Here is a 16,790-nt window from a genome sequence, read left to right as displayed (position 1 = left end):
AATGACACGAACGTCATGATTCTCCTAGTGCAGAGCTGGGAAGACGAAGACTTACATGTTTTTCTTTGCCTTCTGTTTTCAGAAGTTAAAATTATTAATTGATTCAGCACAATCTCTTAGTCCAGTGGTTTGCAAATTGCTGCAGAAGACCTTAATAGTCATTTTCATGGTTCAGGAAAGCTCAGGTGTTACTGGTCACATTAAAGACTCGTGAAGTTATAGTTAAGTTTAGTTATTTTAAAATTAAATATTTTTTTAACATAAGTAACATGTTTATAGCAGTGGCTCCTTAGCACATCTTCAATATATCCTGTCACTGTCACCGGAGCATGAAGCGTGAAGCACGCGCTGTATGCTCGTTTGTGCCTGTTCGATACCGCCGATGTTCGATTGTTTTGGACTGCAGACAAGATGGCCGTCGACTGTGAACGGTGATAATTCTCACACACTTGATATTTTCTGATGAGATAAGCTAATATTTGAGAGCTCCTTGCAGAAATGGGTTTGTCACAGAGTTCAGAAGTATCCGAAGGAGGAACGTATGGATACCACGTGCACGGCGTAAGAAATGATTCAGCTTCTCGTGTATTTGTGGCAGCGCGTACTGCAGCCGGTCATGAATTGTTGCTGTAAGCTATCCTCTAGCTAAGCTAACCTGAGTAGTTGCTGCAGGTCCACCGGTAAAACCTGATGAGGTGGCACTGTTTAACCTTACCTGTTATTCCAAGTTGGCACAGCGTAACCGAAACTTTGACTTATTATTATTATTATTATTATTTAACGATTGTGCTTGAATTCAGGTATATTCAGGTTACTTGTCTCAAAGAAAGTCCCGAATCTGTTCCACTATCACAGTGTCAAGCATTGTTGTATTTTTATTTTTATCGTTCTTCTTTTAATCAAAGCAAGATAAATGGCAATACAGATAAGATAAATGTTTGTATTGCCTGTATTTCTCAGTACTAATAGAACGGTGTTGATCGGAGGGCAAATTAAAGGAGAGACGTTTTATTATTCGCCTCCGGTGACTCGCCTTACTTAAAACTTTTCCTGTTGTTTAAAAAAAAATATATAAGTAATGTGACTTAAATTGTGTCATTGTTGAAATTAGTAGATTCATGGATTAATCAGTCAAGTTTATTTAGTGGTTCAAGATTCTCAACAAGTAAGATTTCTGGCTTTATTCTGCCTATTGTATTTGACTGTAAATTGAATATTTTTGAGTTCTGGACGGTTACTCGGACAAAACAAGCACTTTTAGGTTTGTAATACTTAAATTCTGTTTTAAAGATGAAGCGCCACAAGTTATTAAAATGGCCGTGTCATTTCTGACAGGTGCAGCCGAGTTCCCCTGCAGAAAAGGCCGGACTGCAGCCCTTCTTTGACTTCATTCTGTCTGTGGACAACACAAGACTTGTAAGTCTTGTTGATTTTCCTCTCATCAGCAGTCACTGACCACAGACTGGTCGTGGACAAAGAGCGCACAGGCTCAGTGGATCATGGAAAGACAGATTTACCTCCTAATTCCTACTATTGTGTCTCCTCCCATTACTGTTCACCAGAATGAGGAAAATGACCTGCTGAAGGAGCTTCTGAAAGCCAACATGGAGAGAGCAGTGAAGATGGAGGTGTACAGCACTAAAACCATGAGGATTCGTGAGCTGGTCGTGGTGCCCAGTAACATGTGGGGAGGACAGGGCCTGCTAGGTGCCAGCGTTCGCTTCTGTAGCTACCAAGGGGCCAATGAGAATGTCTGGCATGTTCTGGTGAGCTTCTTCGTCATGAACTAGGAAATCCAAGCTTTGTGAAGTCTGATCTGAACTGAGACACTTTACCTTTTTATAGCTTCATTGTTTGTATTTTGATTGTTTGTTTACCATAGGACGTGGAAGCCAGTTCACCTGCTGCACTGGCAGGGCTTCAGACACACAGTGACTACATTGTTGGAGCAGATCAAGTGTTGCAAGATGTAAGATATGATGCTGTATGGCTAACATTTGGTTTCGATATATTTAGCTAGAAATGCTTTATCTCTTAACAAACTTGAAAGATGAGTTGCAATTAATTCAAAGTTGCCGATTTCCAGTCAGAAGACTTCTTCTCGCTGATTGAGGCACATGAAGGGAAGCCCCTGAAGCTGCTGGTGTACAACACGCAAGTGGATGCTTGCAGGGAGGTGATGGTCACACCAAATGGAGCCTGGGGTGGAGAGGGCAGGTAAACACAAATCTGAAAATATTCAGGGTGATTTACAGGAAAATACCTCCGCATTTTGCCTTTTAAAAAGTTCATCTTTTTTGCTGTTCTCCCCTGCTGGTGTAAGCATTTTCCTTATCAGAGAAATAAAGCCTGTGTTTCGCACAAAAATGCTAAATGAAGAGAGAGTTGAACAGATATGATTAGGATTTTTTTTTTCAGATTATACAGCATTATTTTATGTTATGAAATGTGTATATTGTTATTGTATTTAACAGTGTTATAAATGGTCTCGAAACAATTTCATGTTGTTGTAAAATGTTTGCTCTTAGTTTGGGTTGTGGCATTGGTTATGGCTACTTGCACCGAATCCCAGCACATCCCAACACATCGACGGCTGATCCTTCCAACCCTGTTCCCGAGGAGGAACCCCCTCTGAAGCTGCCTACCCATGGATTCACTGAGGTCAGTCTGCATCCACTTTTCCTACATTTAACGCTGCAGCTAATGATTCAAATTATTATTCACTTCAATTAAATTAAATTGATTAATAGTTTAATCTAGACAATGTTGAATGTCAAAAAATGTACTATTACCTGAGATCAGTCTTTTGGTAGTAGCAACTTATTTCCGTTTGTTTTGCAGGCGCCTTTGGTTGCACCTTCAAGCTTAAGTGAAGACGTGTTAGACCTGGAGCAGGTCACCCTTCAGGAAGCTGCTCTACCTCCACCCATCCAGAGAGTCATGGACCCAGGTCAGTTCACATAGGCAGTGGTTTTAGAAGATGATGATATAGCAGCGGTTCCCAAACTTTTCTTGCAAGACAAGGACAATATATTTTCTTGTGGTCATATTTTCATGTCTTTGAAGTTGTGCTTTGAGTTGGTGAAGACTCATCCTCTGCCGTATGTTTAACTGGGAGCCTCCTCACAAACTCATCCATGTTATGCTAGCAGTGCTCGGGCATGCCTCATTCATTTGCCTTGCTGCACCTCCCCTGCAATAGCTCCACGCCCCAGTTTGGGAACCACTGCTCTATAGTCTGTTCTTAAAAATCTTGTTGTCCTTTTTGTTTTTCAAGGTTTTTCAGACTCTGAAGTGGCAGTAATAAACCCTGACACGGCAGATTTGGTGGACAAACTGGATCTGTCCATATCATCCATCGACATGACTAGCACTTCCCTGGCTATGCATGAGGAGAAGGACTGCGAAATCTCTGGTATTGGTAAGTTAGAACAGCAGAACTTCATGAGTGCCCGTTACCTCCATGTCTACAATTGACGAAAGGAATACAAAGTGTGTTTGTTATTTATTGTTGTACAGAAGAGCTGGAGGACGGTGTGCTGCTTTCGTCATCAGCAGACAACCAGACTGACCCACAAGAGCTGAACTCCCAGGCAGCCATGGATCTCACTTCTGCTCTCGCTTCCAGTAACTCCTTCTCAGATTCAGGCAGCCCACCAGCTGAACTATCTCACATGGTCACGGAGTCCACAGACCTACCTGTCTCTCTCTGTGAGTCTAGCGACAGTCCACCTCTGGGTGCATTGTCGTTCCCCGTAGAGTCCCCCGAACCTCCTGCTGAACCCTCTGTCCCAGTCGAAGATCATCCCCGCACACCTCCCATTGATCTCCTCCAGTCATCTGCTGTGAATGAGCCGATGGTGGACGATTCTCCCACTCAGGCCATTGAGGATGAGGCAGGGCCAGCAGAGGAGCTTCTGGACGTGGCTTCTGCTCATCACTGCAGCCATGAGAGTGGTGAGGAGGAACCAGAAGAGCCGCCTCTTCAGTAAGCTTACATCAGTATGTACAAAAATGTTGACAATCACAGAGCTTTTTAAAGAAACCCTACACATGAAATACAAAGCAAAGGAAAAGGCTGTATGATTTGATATTAGTAGTCTGAGATTGAGTGTATGGCTCCTCCATTGGGTTAGTACAGAAACTACACTACAGAAAAGAGCTGAAGTGTTAGCATTAAAGTAGAAAAACACTTACATGCACAGCAGGAACGTCTTATTTGTTTTATGTGAGAATTTTAAGTTACTGTTCATTTGTAGGCCAAAAATATTTTCCATGCTCAGTGCAAAATTAGATTATACGGGTGACGGGACTTCTGGTACACAAGCGTGATGAATACTTGAACACTTCCAAAGACAAACACATATATTTACTACAGCAAAGCACAGCTGCACCTTAATATCCATGACACCATCAAAGTTTGTGAAGCTACCAGACTGTTGGCAGGTTAAAAACAAAAAGAGGGAAACTGTTGCTGGAGTTTATGAAATATGTATTGGATTTTAAAGTGTTTTTGATGTGGTATGAGGGAAATATTTGTCCTCTTGTACTGTGGCAAACCAGTCAGTACAAGTTTTTACACTAGATTTGATCAGGTCAGTATGTTTTTAAGTCTTTTGATTTATTCAGCCACTCAATCTGATCTGTTTGAAAATAATTTCTACTGCTTGTATTGTTGGAATTTTGTCCCCTTGTCTCCCTCAACACTATTGTTTCTTTTTAATTTTTGTGATCTATGCAACAGTAGACAAGTCGTGTAAATCCAGTAGGTGACGGCCCTTTCATATAGAGTATGTAAGTATGGTAACAGTGATGCTGCTGTTGAATAATTGTTTTGTTTTTTCTAGCAGGGTTCTTAATGTTTTTCACAAAGTAGGTGCTAATGTATAAAATAAGGAAAAGTATTTTTGCAGATATTTTATCAAGTAATTGTGTGTTTTATTAGGAATGGGTGCAGTCTTTTGATGAACGTGAAACAAGTGAATATTTGATGGTTAAACAATCATATCACTTGACTGAAAAAAAAAAAAATCTTCTCGTGTTTTTCTTCTTAGACTCTCATCAGATGAACAAATTACAACTCAAGAAACATCCATTTATATTCCCATAAATCTGCCATTGTTAAACCATTCCAATTTATTTCTTTGAATGCCTAAAATATACATATTTCACAAATTATTACAACAAGGGATACTGCAGTGTTATGGCCTCATTATGGTACCCTTCAAATTTTGGCCAATTAGAGCTCACTCAATGCGTCCCCACTATGGCGTTATTAAACACACTCAACATGGCAAAAGTAACTGCAGAAAATTTACAATTAAAAGATCTGTTGCTCTGCTTGGTGACACACCAAGAGACAAATGGGCATTACCATTTATTTCACTCTGGTGATTTTCCCACAGTGGTTGAATATTTATAGATTCTCTTGGGTGAGAGTCCCCTTCAAGTTATATTCATGTTTCATTGAATTCCTATCGAATCTAAATGAAATATACATTAGGAACAGCCCTCACTCACTGTCAAAGTCACTGGTCATAACCCAAGCACAGAGTGAGTAAGCATGAGTTATTGTTAAAGATACATACCTTATATATATATATCTATATATATATATAATTTCCCAATTGCTAAGATGATTTGGACAACTACTAACATTCATCAGAGTGGACTGCAATTTCTGGGTTGTAGCGAATACAGCAAATGCAATTTTTAACATCCAATTTCCTTCATGGCCATGAAGGTGCTCTAGGGATTTGGAAAAAAAAAAATAACGGTTTTAAGTAAGCTGTACAACAACACAATAAAACTGATGCAAAACCAAAAGTCACTTAAATCAAAAATGTTGTACATATATTTACAAAAAGAACACTCAGTCCATTGAGAACAGCACAGCTAAAAATAAAAGACGAAGACAAATGCTTCTGTCGATGAGGTTCAAGCTCTGCAATAGTAATGATGACAACAGAACAGAAGAGGATTGCTTTGAGGGACTGTGATGCTACTCAGAGGCCAAGTGTACTCCTAAACTGGTGACACAGCTGAGACTAGTGTAGAGTGTTTGTAGACCAAGGACAGTTTTTGGAATGTACTAGAACAAACAAACAGTCTACTACATTCATGTGCATACACAGACACACACACTCAAACATAAAACATGTAATGTAAGTTCATTAGCTTCAAAATAAAAATGTCAATCAGGTGGAAAGAACAAGTAAAAATTAACAACAACAAAAAAGAAAAAAAAAACTGGTGAGTGCTGAAGTCCATTCTTGTAATTCTTATCAAACTGTAAAAAAAAAAAAAAAAAAAAAAAGAAGATACACTACAGACCACTCATCTCCCAGGCGTCTCCTGGCTGCTCCGGCTTGCTCTGGTCAGTTCCCTATGATACACCGTGAGCCACATCCTCAAATTTTACTGGATTCTCATTGATACTGCGACTCTGGACCACACAATGGGGTTTAGGGTTCTAAATGTCAGAGGTGGGTGGTGATTGGCAAATGACGAAGAGTTCTTGTTTTAAAAATTGTGACTTTCACGTAGACTTCTGCCTATAGTGAAGCGTCAAGTCCCCTCCGCTCTTCCAGATAAAATGTTTAACTGTTCGCAGGTCCATGTTGGGATCTAGAACCTGGTTGACAAATGAAAATGAAAGGTTCATACAATGCACAATGACAGAGAATGTAGAGAATGTAAAAGCTAAAATAAAGTGCCCACCTGGTCTTGACACATTAGTTCAATCTTCTCCTCGGCCAGCATGGCCATATCCTCCTCCTTCTCTTGCTCCCCGGGCTTATCGTTGGCTGAGGAGCTGGTGGTCTGAGATTCGTTGTCCAGGTTGATTATCTTCTCGTAAACGTGCTCCATAACCTTCCTCACCTGGAGCATGTCACTGGCCGAGAGACGGTCCCTGCAGAACACGCAGCAGGTAAAAATCAGCTCTCAACAGGCACGCTGCAGCACAGATCTGCAGCGTCCATGTATCTGCATGGATGTACTGTATTCACTGCGTCACGTGATCAACGGAAGGAATAGATGAGAAAACTCACTTCTTTAGAGTTTTTGCACCAGAGGAAGAATGGGGCTGGAGGTAGAATGGGATTTTGTTGAACTTGGGCATATTTTTCTGAAATAGGGAAGGAAAGACAATGCATGTAAATCAAGCAATGATCAAATAATATTTAAGACAGTACACATGCTGTATCACATTGATACTGAAACATTTCCTTTGTGTTGCGACTTACTGAGAAACCTCACCATCATTTAAGGGACTGAACTTCATTTATGTGGATGTTCAATCAGTATTGACGGTAAATATAGTCAACTGCCTACATGTACCAGAATGCATCGCTCACAAGCTTCTGGTGCCCAAGCACGAGATGAGCAAATTAATTTTTTTCCTCACACATAACTGCAACATTTCCTTCACTGAACGTCCATCAAGTAGATTTATAATCTGCAACAATACTAGCAGCACCTGCACTTTACCTACCATAACTATTACATTAAAATGTTTGCTATGACAAGAACTTACACACCACTTCAGGAACTACCTGTCTTGCCTTCCCACACCAAAAAAACATCTACCTTAATCTGAATGACACACTAACATCTGTAACAAAGTCAATGTAGAGGCTACTTGGCATTTTGTGACTACCTAACAAAAGCAGCCATACTTTCCTAAGGTACAAGCAGGCAAACTGACAAAAATGGTTTGACAAAAGTGAGTGAGACTGCAATCAGCAGTATTGCATGAATTTTGTTGGCCTCTCAGAAAGAAAGAGCTTTAGATATGATTAAGAAGTAACACACATACATGCAGTGTAAGCAAACACAGTCTGACATGATCTTCCAAATTTACACTCTGTTTAACCTGTAATCATCTGTCTTATGTTGGTTTCATGTAAAATTAAACTAAAAACATAATTATACTCACATCTACAGTTATATCAATAACCCACTGTGGAACCGTCTCATTCAGCAGCATGGACTCGGTCTCTCCACCTGAATCTCTACATAGCAGCCTGCAACACACACAACATAGGACAATTCAGAGGTGGATTAAATAAATCATTCACAATTCTGCTTATTACAATCATAAACTGAAGACATTAGATAGCCCATTGCAGGGTTCTCGGTTTACATTTAATATGATGCAAATGTTAGTGGATCATTACCGAAATAGAGTTCTGCCTCCTGCCTCCCCAAAGATGACTGGCGTATGTGGTGGCACTTGGAAATAACCATTTCCCTTCTGGACCCTGTTCTCCTGCTCTCCGTTCACTGAGGGCACAATAACACAGTCCTACTGTCAGACAAACTGAACGATGCACCCAGCTCACTGACAACAGCAGGACTTGATGTTGAGTTGACAATTATTACACACACTGAAAATCCAAGGGCATCAGTGCATGTCAACCACGTCCTTACCGTGGTTCACCTCGTTCTCTTCCTCGTCCATGGGATTGATACGGGTTCTGGGCCAGAACTCCAGCAGAGCCTGGAGCAACAGTCCACCCAAGTTCACTGCAGAGATGAAGTCAAGTTAGCAGCCATCCAATATACATTCATCTTCTGCATTATTCAACAATTTTCTTCATAAAATGTGATCAGGTCAGATATCTTACACTTGGGGTCGGATCCATCAGAGCTTGAAAACCCAGCGTCCTTTGCAGACACCCAGGCAGCGAAGCAGTCGCTCTCATCCAATGTGATAGTGAGCATCTGTTGACAAAGAGAAGCAGATTTATGAGACAACTAACCAGGACTTCTGAGTGTGAGAAAGCCACATCTGCTGACAGACATGTAGCTCTTGCATAACCTGGTTTGTGACTTACCCCAGTTTTCAGATCAACAGAGAACCAATTTGGCACATAGACCATCTTGAAGCGCTTTTTAATCTCTTCATCAAACTCCACTTTCCCCAAGTCTTCACCCTTGCAAGCCTGAAGGTAAAACACACATGAAGTCAGTTTAAACAACAGGAGTGAGCTCATCAGGAGAGATTTTCTTTAATTATGCAGTTATTCATTAAATTACTGAGTGTCACGATTCTCTAAATCCATGCCTCAAATTGACTTTCAATTTTAAATAACACGAACAATAAACTTCATCAATACAGATGTTACAGAACAGCTGTCACGCTGCAGCACTGTGCCACACACAAACAAACACACACACACACACACAGCAGAAATAATTGAATGGTCAAAATCCTGGTTACATTTGACTAGTCAATGCTCGTTGCAGCAAGTGCGACAAGTCTCTTGCCTGTAAGGGAGGAAACATGAGCAAGCTGTCTAAACATCTAGTTAAAGTTCATGTACAGGCAGAGAAAAGCAATTTTAAACAGCTGAACTCATAGTTCATCTGTTGTAGGTCCATGTAAGTTATGCACGCTAGAAGCCTGGAACCCACAAATGGAATTTACTAAATTATGCGAACATGCATTAATGATTTAAAGTAACCATTAGGCTGCTGATTGTTATGGGTGTGCTCATAACTTCAATCTAAAATGGTCAAGGCATTGTCTGAGCTGCCCACAGTCTCAGATCACTCAGAGCAGGGCTGGATTTAGTGATTTGGAGGTTGCAGACAAACTACCACACAGTCAAAAAAAAACAAAAAACAAAAAACCCCAAACTGTCAAGAAAAAGGTCCTGCATTTATTTCCTTTTGAGAGTGATGTACTTACATTTACTTAACATCTGTTCAAGGTGGAACTTCTTATTCTTGTTACTGAGAGTTCATTTATATACAGTATATATCAAGAACCGATAAGAGTACCAGTAAGAGTGGCAGTACCATTAAAATCTTATCTATATCTATCTCTACACACAACAGCATGTTTGTGTAGCACAAGCACACACACCCAGCAGCATGCATGCAGCAGCATGCATGCAGCAGCATAGTCTTCAAACTGCAGTTTTGATATAACTCACTGGGAAGGCAAAATAAAGATTTCCCAGCTGTTTCTCTGCCACATCTGGCAGCAACCATGGTGTCATGTTTTAAAAAAACTCAGCTGCTGGTATGCTCTGCTGAGTCATCTCTTAAGTGTTGTTTCGATCGATTTTCAATTTAGAACTGAAATGGTGACATCCCTACTCGTAAAGACAGCCGAGCACCAAATAACAAAACAGTCCTTTTCCAAGTGGGCTGTGCTGTGATTTGTTAGAATATAGTTTGAAAGACCAGACTGGCTTGGATTCAGTCACACTCTAATATACTTAGAAATACAACTACAGCTCGGAGTTTACCTTCAGGACGTCCCAAAAAGCCACATTGTTGTTGGTATCTTTGGTGAGTATGTGTCTCTTGTCATTCAGAATGTGGCACTGTATGATACTGGCACCTCCTGCACATACAGCACATAGTTCTATTTAGTAACATTTCAGAGAGAAGGATATTAAATAGGTTGTAGTTTTAGATAAATATAAATATTTACCCTTGATGACTTGTTCTGGCTGAGTACACAGTGGTGTTAGAGGGGTAGTGCAGTCATTGTCATACTCCCCTGATGATCTGAAGTTGTGCATTCCCTTTAGAGACTGAACATACAGGAAATACAGGAAAATCATTACAGATTATCCTGGATTTTAATCATCACTTCCATGCAGCACTAGCTGTAATTAATGTAATGCAATTATCTTTTGTGTATAACCCATACCATCACAAAGCTGGTTTAATTGTTTGTTTTTTTTTACACAAAAGAGGAGGATTACTTCTGAATAGCCTTAGGTGAGGCCATCTGTATCTATGCTGTATTCCAGAGACACTGTGTTAACAGTCGACCAGTGACCTCAGAGGCATCACGCATGCTTACCCATTTATTAACGGATGACTTGGTGGTGGAGACCCAGATTGCTGGAGGTGGGTCAGCAGATCTGTCCAGTTCCATCTGAGCACAGGAGAAAGACACAGGAATGAACACACGGTTTTTGTTCTTGAAACTTAAACGTTTTGAAATACAATTAAGTACAACTTTTCTTACAATAAATGCTGTCATTGCTATACAAGCCTCAAAGAAAACAGCAAAAAAAAAAAAAAATAAGTAAAATAGATTGCACGTGAAATTAAAGACAAACTAACATTTCAGACATGTTTTGCTCCATAAAAAAATCCCAGAGAAATCATTTCATTTTAAACTTGGCCATTAAGCACAGTAGTCGGAGTTACACCACTGTTAGACAGCAGAAAATGTCTTCCAGGTAAAAGTGTATTGGTTTCCTACTTTGAGCACTGGGGCCTTCTCCTCACAGATGAGCACACGGATGTCTGGGTTACGCAGGTCAGTGCAGTAGATCTTTTTGTCTCTGCCTCCGGAGTAGACATGTGTAAAGGCCTCATTGACCTGCAGGGCCCAAACCCCTTCATCGTGCACACGGTAAGTGGCAATGCACCTCTGCTGGCCAAGTGACCACAGACGAATGGTCCCGTCTGAACTGCCGGACAGGCACTGTGGAGAAGGACAGCAGGTTTAGAGTTTAGAACTCTTGTGTTTAACAGCAGCCACACTGTACATTTTCTATATCTCAACTCACCTGAGTGCCATCTCGATTCAGCAGCAATGACTTGACGTTATCTGTGTGACCCTTTAACTTCATCAGTTTTGCACACGTTCGGGGATCCCACACTCTCAGAACCTGAAAGAAGAAAGAACAAAGGGAGGAAGGGAGAACAGGTACTTCTTTACTACATTCACATGCACACTAGCACCAGATTAATGAGACTTAACAAAGTAAGGCAACAGTTCAAGGAAAGCATTTACAAGGTTTGAGGTTTGCAACTGAACACTGCGGTACCCAGAATGTCCCTGATGGTGTGACCAGGGCAAATAAAATTATCAGCTTGTTGTTTCAATCTAGGTTAACTGAAATACTTTGAGTGTGGATTTGAGTGTTTGTGTCACACACACCTTTTCTGTGGATCCAGATACAATGACTGTACCCATCTGGTTCATAGCCAGACTGTAGATTGAGTCTTTGTTCCCACTGAGTGACGAGGCTGTTGACAGACAAATTTTTAGTGAGTTCACAGGTAGAGAATAAATGCCAGTGAAACATATCAGCCATTACAGAACTGTAGACAGCAGAACAATCAGCACAATAAGCAGATCTACAGTATGTATGGTCCAGAAACAGTCTCACACAGTACCAAACAACACTTACTGGTGACAGTGTTGTTGGAAGCAGTGAGTGCTGTTAGTGTGTTCACATCCCAAAGAAAGATCTGACGGTCCAGACCTGCAGATGCCACAAGCTCCTTGTCTTTAGCATAGGCCAAAGCTTTTACATAGTCCTTGTGTGTTCGTAACGTTGACATACAGAATCCCTTATGCGCATTCCATACTTTGACTGTTGTATCTGATGAGGCAGATATCACTGAAAATGGAAGACAGGGAATGTGTATTGGATCAGTAAGTCAGCCAGAGCAGTAGAATACAATTGCAGTATTAGATGTGGTCAGTAATCAAACTCACATGTTTTTCCATTGCAACAGAGAACTATGTCATTAACCCAGTCTGTATGGTGCTCCATCGAAGCGATGTATGGGTCCTGCTGCAATTATAAAAAAGATAAATTTCAATAATAATATTAATAATGAGAAGAAGAAAATTCCACCAGTGAAAATAAGAAAAACACATATGCATCCTGATGCATATGACAACACAGCTGACTGGTAAGATTGGAAGTGTAATATTTTCATACAGGGAGAGTCATTGCCTTACTTTGTGTTGGTAGACACTCCATATCCGGATGATAGAGTCCCTCCCAGCAGTGAAGAGCCGGTTCAGCGCAGGGTCTAGCTGGAGCGCATTCACTCCGTTTCGATTATACTTCTCCACCTCATCTCTAATGACATAGGACACCTGAAACACGAAGAGCTGAGTGAGCTCTGAGACTCTGATCTCAGTCAGATCTGTTTGTTTCTCACATCACACCCATTTTCTTGTGCACGTTTCAAAGCCAATGGTTAAGTGTCCTGCACTTTTATTGCAGAGAGATGCAGGGTTTGCAAAGGAGAGCAGTTAAATGACACAATACAGGGAGTGAAATTCCCATGAATTCATAAGAACGATGGACAGATTCAATGTATAACGTGTTCTGATTTGTTAGCTCGACAGAACCATCGTAACGCGTATGTTTTCCCAGCGATTAGACCGAGCCCAGATAGCATTACGCTGTAATATCACAAAAATGCTGCCACGACAGTACAAGTCAATTATGCTAATTGACCGGGCAGGTGGTTATGTTATGTAGTATTTAAGCGTACTTATCCGAGTGTTTACAAAAAGGTGCAATCAATTAGACGCCAACGTTAGCAGAACACGCTAACAACTAGCTAGCGGAAGCTAAGCTAGCTAGATTAGCCGGCTTGAGTCATGACTCATTAACAGCAACGCTGTCTTTTGCAGAGGTTTTTGCTGTCACTCAAGTGTCCACGAAGCACTTTTTAAAGCTGAAGATCCTAATGTTGCTTTGCCAGACACTTAGCAATAATACAACTATTCTAATTTACCTGTACTTTTCTCCGCCCAGCAGCATTTTGCCTGTGATGCGTGGCCATCTTGCATGTTGACAGTCAATTCATGTGATGCTATATCCGGAAAAAATAGAAAACATATGCACCTGAGCTTTATGGGTAATGTGGTTTTCACATGGTCCTTTAGGTGCCCTCCAGAGAGAAGGTTTTGCCAGAGGATTTCTAAATTTTCCGGTTGCTAGTTTTCAGCAAGGACTGGCCCTGAGGAACTAAAGAAATGCATAATATGTGAGAAAGCTTAAACATTCAAACTGACAAAGTGTGGAGTTTGCAGTTAGCATTTGGTAACTGTTGGCAAGGTAGACTGTTAAGGCTGTGTTCAGCCTCGCTGATAAAATCTTGTCCTTCATTGTCAACATAGAAACTTTGTATCATACTATGACCAGGGCCATATCCAGGATTTTTAGAAATACTAATATTGTAAGTCTTTACTATTTTATTTCCCAACATGAAGTCCCCTGTCAATGTTAGGTCTAAAAACACCAGAATCAGCCTAAATTTTACATTTTAGTAGTAGAATGTGCTGCTAAACCCTCAGTTTACCAGAGAAAGTTGGAGAAAAATAGCACAGACCTCAGTGTCATTGTTAACTGCAGGTTATGACAGGCAGCATGTTACTGCTTCTTCTTATTTTGGTTAGGACACAAACCTGTTCAATCTCACAGCTCAACCTATTTTTTTAGGAAGGCTATTATGGACCACTAGAGGGCGCAAAAAGACGCCAACAATGAAAACCACTATCCCTCGGCCCACTGGAAACACTCAATAAAAATGCTAACAGCTTGAGTTAATCCTTGTCATTTTAGGGTTCATTCAAGTGCAGCATATTTTGGTTCCAAATCGAGTTCACAGCAGGTGATTTCAGTGTGCAGATCCTCTCTGTGGTTGACAGTGAAATCAGTTTCTGTCGGTCTATGTCAAATAGTCAAATGTTGTGTAACCGCAACATGGCCTTTCCTGTGATCAAACGCCAAACAAGTTCATATAAAAACAGTGCTCGTATGGTCAGAAAGCTCCATGCTGACACTGCGTCACTACTAATGTTGACCGTGTAGGTCTATCACACGAAGGCAAATTAAAATAGCCTATTTAATGTCAGCCTTAAACTAGAAGGTCGTCTTTCCCGCACAGGACGCTGAATAAACTAAGTTCAGGTTTCCCCCCTCACTGTGTCCATTGTAGGTCTTCTGTGTGTTTTTTACTACTTGCTGATGTTGGAAACCCGCTTCTGTATCTCTGTGGTATGGGAGTGTGACATGGGGCAGCTATAGGAGCGGTAATCCTCTGTGGTCCAGCATCCTCCCTCCCTTCGTGCTCTCGCTCAAGGGCAAATCGAGGTGCGCCTCTCCCGCCGCTGCGCAGCTGCTGAAGACAGCGCAACATCCTCTCCTCGCTCGGGGACTCGGGACCTTTGCTCTGTGGGATGACTGCGGAAGAGCCACTCGAATGGAAGGAAAGAGGACAACTTGCGGCAGGTTTCAAAATGTCCAACGTGAGGTGATTAAGCGACAGGTAGTTGTCTAGAATCAGTTTTGTACGCCAAACTTTGGATTCTGGCGATAACACACACTTTTCTGCGCTACTGGATTTGAGTTTTTGTTCCATTATGAAGAATAAACCTTGAAAAGAAGGCATGGGTTTTACACGGAGAGTTTGGCTGTTCCTTCTTCTAAAACCCGAAGAACTCAACTCTGGAAATGATGCTGTGAATCTCAGAGTTTCATATGTGAGTACCCATGTAAGGATTTTGACATTTTGGATCTGATGTATCATATTGGTCATGCATTATGTGTACACAGACAGAAAGGTAAAAGACTTCTCGAACAGTGAATGTTCAGCAATATTTGTGAACTGTTTGGTGAAGAGAGAACTTTTCCATTTACTAAAATATATTTAAACAAAATATAATTAAAATTATAATAAAAGAAGACAAATGTACAGGAAAGTGCAGAATGGAAAACATAAATTTAATGTTGTATTTTTGAGTGCGCAGTGTTGAGTATTAAAGGCTTACACTTACTTAGGTAATTCACTCTCATGCTCTCTTGCTGTGGCAAAATCTGCTGCAAATACCCCACAGGCATGAAAACATGACTAGTGCACAGTTTAGTGTTTCACGGCTCCCCTGCCTTATTGAAATGTGGTGGGTGACACATTACATAATGATATGTGAGGCAGTGGTTGCACATTTCAGATTAGTTTTCATGGTGAAACTTTCCTCATCGTCCTGTCTAATGTAAGCAGCAACTACTTTAAAAAATTTGGGTTGTAAAAGTTTCAATGAGCATAACTGAAACAGCAGAGCTCATAAAATAATTTTTCATCAACTCATCACCCAAGCCATGGTAATAATTTCCCCACTGTGTCATTTTGTAGGTCTATACCTTCTTCATTCTACATATTTAAGCTATCTGATGCAATTACGTTGAAAGGGTTCTGCAAAGGAAGTAGGTCATCAGTTCAGTCTGTGCACCTACAATCACAGTATGTAGCTCTGAGGGAAAAGACACATGGATCAGTAACAACAGACAGTTGTTAAAGACTTTCAGTTTGTGGTAAAACTTTGTTACCAGATGTTATTATCATTCCAAAGTTTGTCTGCTCTCATAAGTAATCAGATTGTTTGAGGCCTGCTTTTACAACAGATAAGATGTAACCAAGAAAGAAAACACAAGGACTCCTAACAGACCCACAGTATAATCAGAAAAGAACATTTAAAATCTGTGAATACTTGGAATCAAATCCATTTACAGTTTACAAAGTTCTGTAATGTAAGCAAAACAAGTCTTAAATGAAAACACTCAATTTAAGACTATGCATTCAGTCAATGTACAACATACAACCCTATTGCTATAATGCTATAGCTCTAACCCTATGTTATTGCTCCTTTGCATGAATGTCACCTATATTTGGTTAAAGTTTTAGTACACATTATATAATGACCACAGTGACAACAAGGTGATCACACTTGTTCTATTTTAAACATATAATTTGTAATAACAAATGTAGGAAATTCTCAGGAAATGTGGATTACATCTTTTCTGATATTTTCAAATATATAAGAAAATAATAAAACAAAAGAATTGATTTGATTATACATTATATATTTTAAAGTCTTGCAGTATTTTTCATAACTGTTTTAGTAACTGTGAATGTTAATCAGGCAACAGCAACAGAAAATGAGTTTCCATTTGTTATTTTTGACAAATAACTTAAATGAGAAGATTCATGAGGAAAGATAA

General features: G+C 40.3%; 3 protein-coding genes across 4 annotated transcripts in view; 2 read left to right on the top strand and 1 right to left on the bottom strand.

Annotated features, from left to right (window-relative positions):
* The first annotated feature begins 285 nt into the window (after positions 1-285).
* On the top strand, positions 286-5,129 carry gorasp1a (golgi reassembly stacking protein 1a). Of its 2 annotated transcripts, none has more exons than XM_046407609.1 (9): positions 286-431; positions 1,336-1,416; positions 1,563-1,766; positions 1,883-1,969; positions 2,087-2,217; positions 2,529-2,661; positions 2,842-2,950; positions 3,278-3,421; positions 3,520-5,129. In XM_046407609.1, exons 3-9 carry the CDS (start codon positions 1,605-1,607, stop codon positions 3,990-3,992), a joined length of 1,239 nt encoding a protein of 412 aa, XP_046263565.1. In that variant the 5' UTR covers positions 286-431; positions 1,336-1,416; positions 1,563-1,604; the 3' UTR covers positions 3,993-5,129. The 2 variants fall into 2 exon arrangements, with proteins under 2 accessions (XP_046263565.1, XP_046263564.1); XM_046407608.1 differs by having other exon boundaries at positions 339-561.
* On the bottom strand, positions 5,114-13,702 carry LOC124068976 (WD repeat-containing protein 48). Its single transcript, XM_046407607.1, has 18 exons — positions 13,525-13,702; positions 12,734-12,874; positions 12,485-12,563; positions 12,174-12,386; positions 11,921-12,009; positions 11,547-11,648; positions 11,237-11,461; positions 10,829-10,903; positions 10,451-10,553; positions 10,263-10,360; positions 8,841-8,948; positions 8,631-8,727; positions 8,434-8,529; positions 8,181-8,286; positions 7,940-8,027; positions 7,053-7,129; positions 6,721-6,913; positions 5,114-6,634 (listed from the first exon to the last, which is right to left on the bottom strand). Exons 1-18 carry the CDS (start codon positions 13,570-13,572, stop codon positions 6,539-6,541), a joined length of 2,034 nt encoding a protein of 677 aa, XP_046263563.1. The 5' UTR covers positions 13,573-13,702; the 3' UTR covers positions 5,114-6,538.
* A 950-nt stretch (positions 13,703-14,652) lies between these two features.
* LOC124068975 (sodium channel protein type 4 subunit alpha B-like) overlaps positions 14,653-16,790 on the top strand; it is a 40,980-nt gene continuing 38,842 nt past the window's right edge. The window contains exon 1 of the mRNA XM_046407606.1: positions 14,653-15,274. The gene's annotated coding sequence lies outside the window, so the exon portion shown is untranslated. The remainder of the gene's footprint in view (positions 15,275-16,790) is intronic.

The sequence above is a fragment of the Scatophagus argus genome, chromosome 13, assembly GCF_020382885.2.
Source record: "Scatophagus argus isolate fScaArg1 chromosome 13, fScaArg1.pri, whole genome shotgun sequence".
NCBI lineage: Eukaryota > Metazoa > Chordata > Actinopteri > Scatophagidae > Scatophagus > Scatophagus argus.
This window is presented reverse-complemented; position numbering and strand designations above follow the sequence as displayed.

Coding starts and splice junctions, on each gene's coding strand:
- gorasp1a (XM_046407608.1), top strand. CDS start 499: ATGGGTTTGTCACAGAGTTCAGAAGTATCCGAAGGAGGAACGTATGGA. Junction 2,218..2,528: donor GCCTGGGGTGGAGAGGGCAG/GTAAACACAAAT, acceptor GTTTGCTCTTAG/TTTGGGTTGTGGCATTGGTT. Junction 2,951..3,277: donor CCAGAGAGTCATGGACCCAG/GTCAGTTCACAT, acceptor TTGTTTTTCAAG/GTTTTTCAGACTCTGAAGTG.
- LOC124068976 (XM_046407607.1), bottom strand. CDS start 13,572: ATGGCCACGCATCACAGGCAAAATGCTGCTGGGCGGAGAAAAGTACAG. Junction 12,387..12,484: donor CTGTTGCAATGGAAAAACAT/GTGAGTTTGATT, acceptor TTCCATTTTCAG/TGATATCTGCCTCATCAGAT. Junction 10,904..11,236: donor AGAAGGCCCCAGTGCTCAAA/GTAGGAAACCAA, acceptor TCCTGTGCTCAG/ATGGAACTGGACAGATCTGC.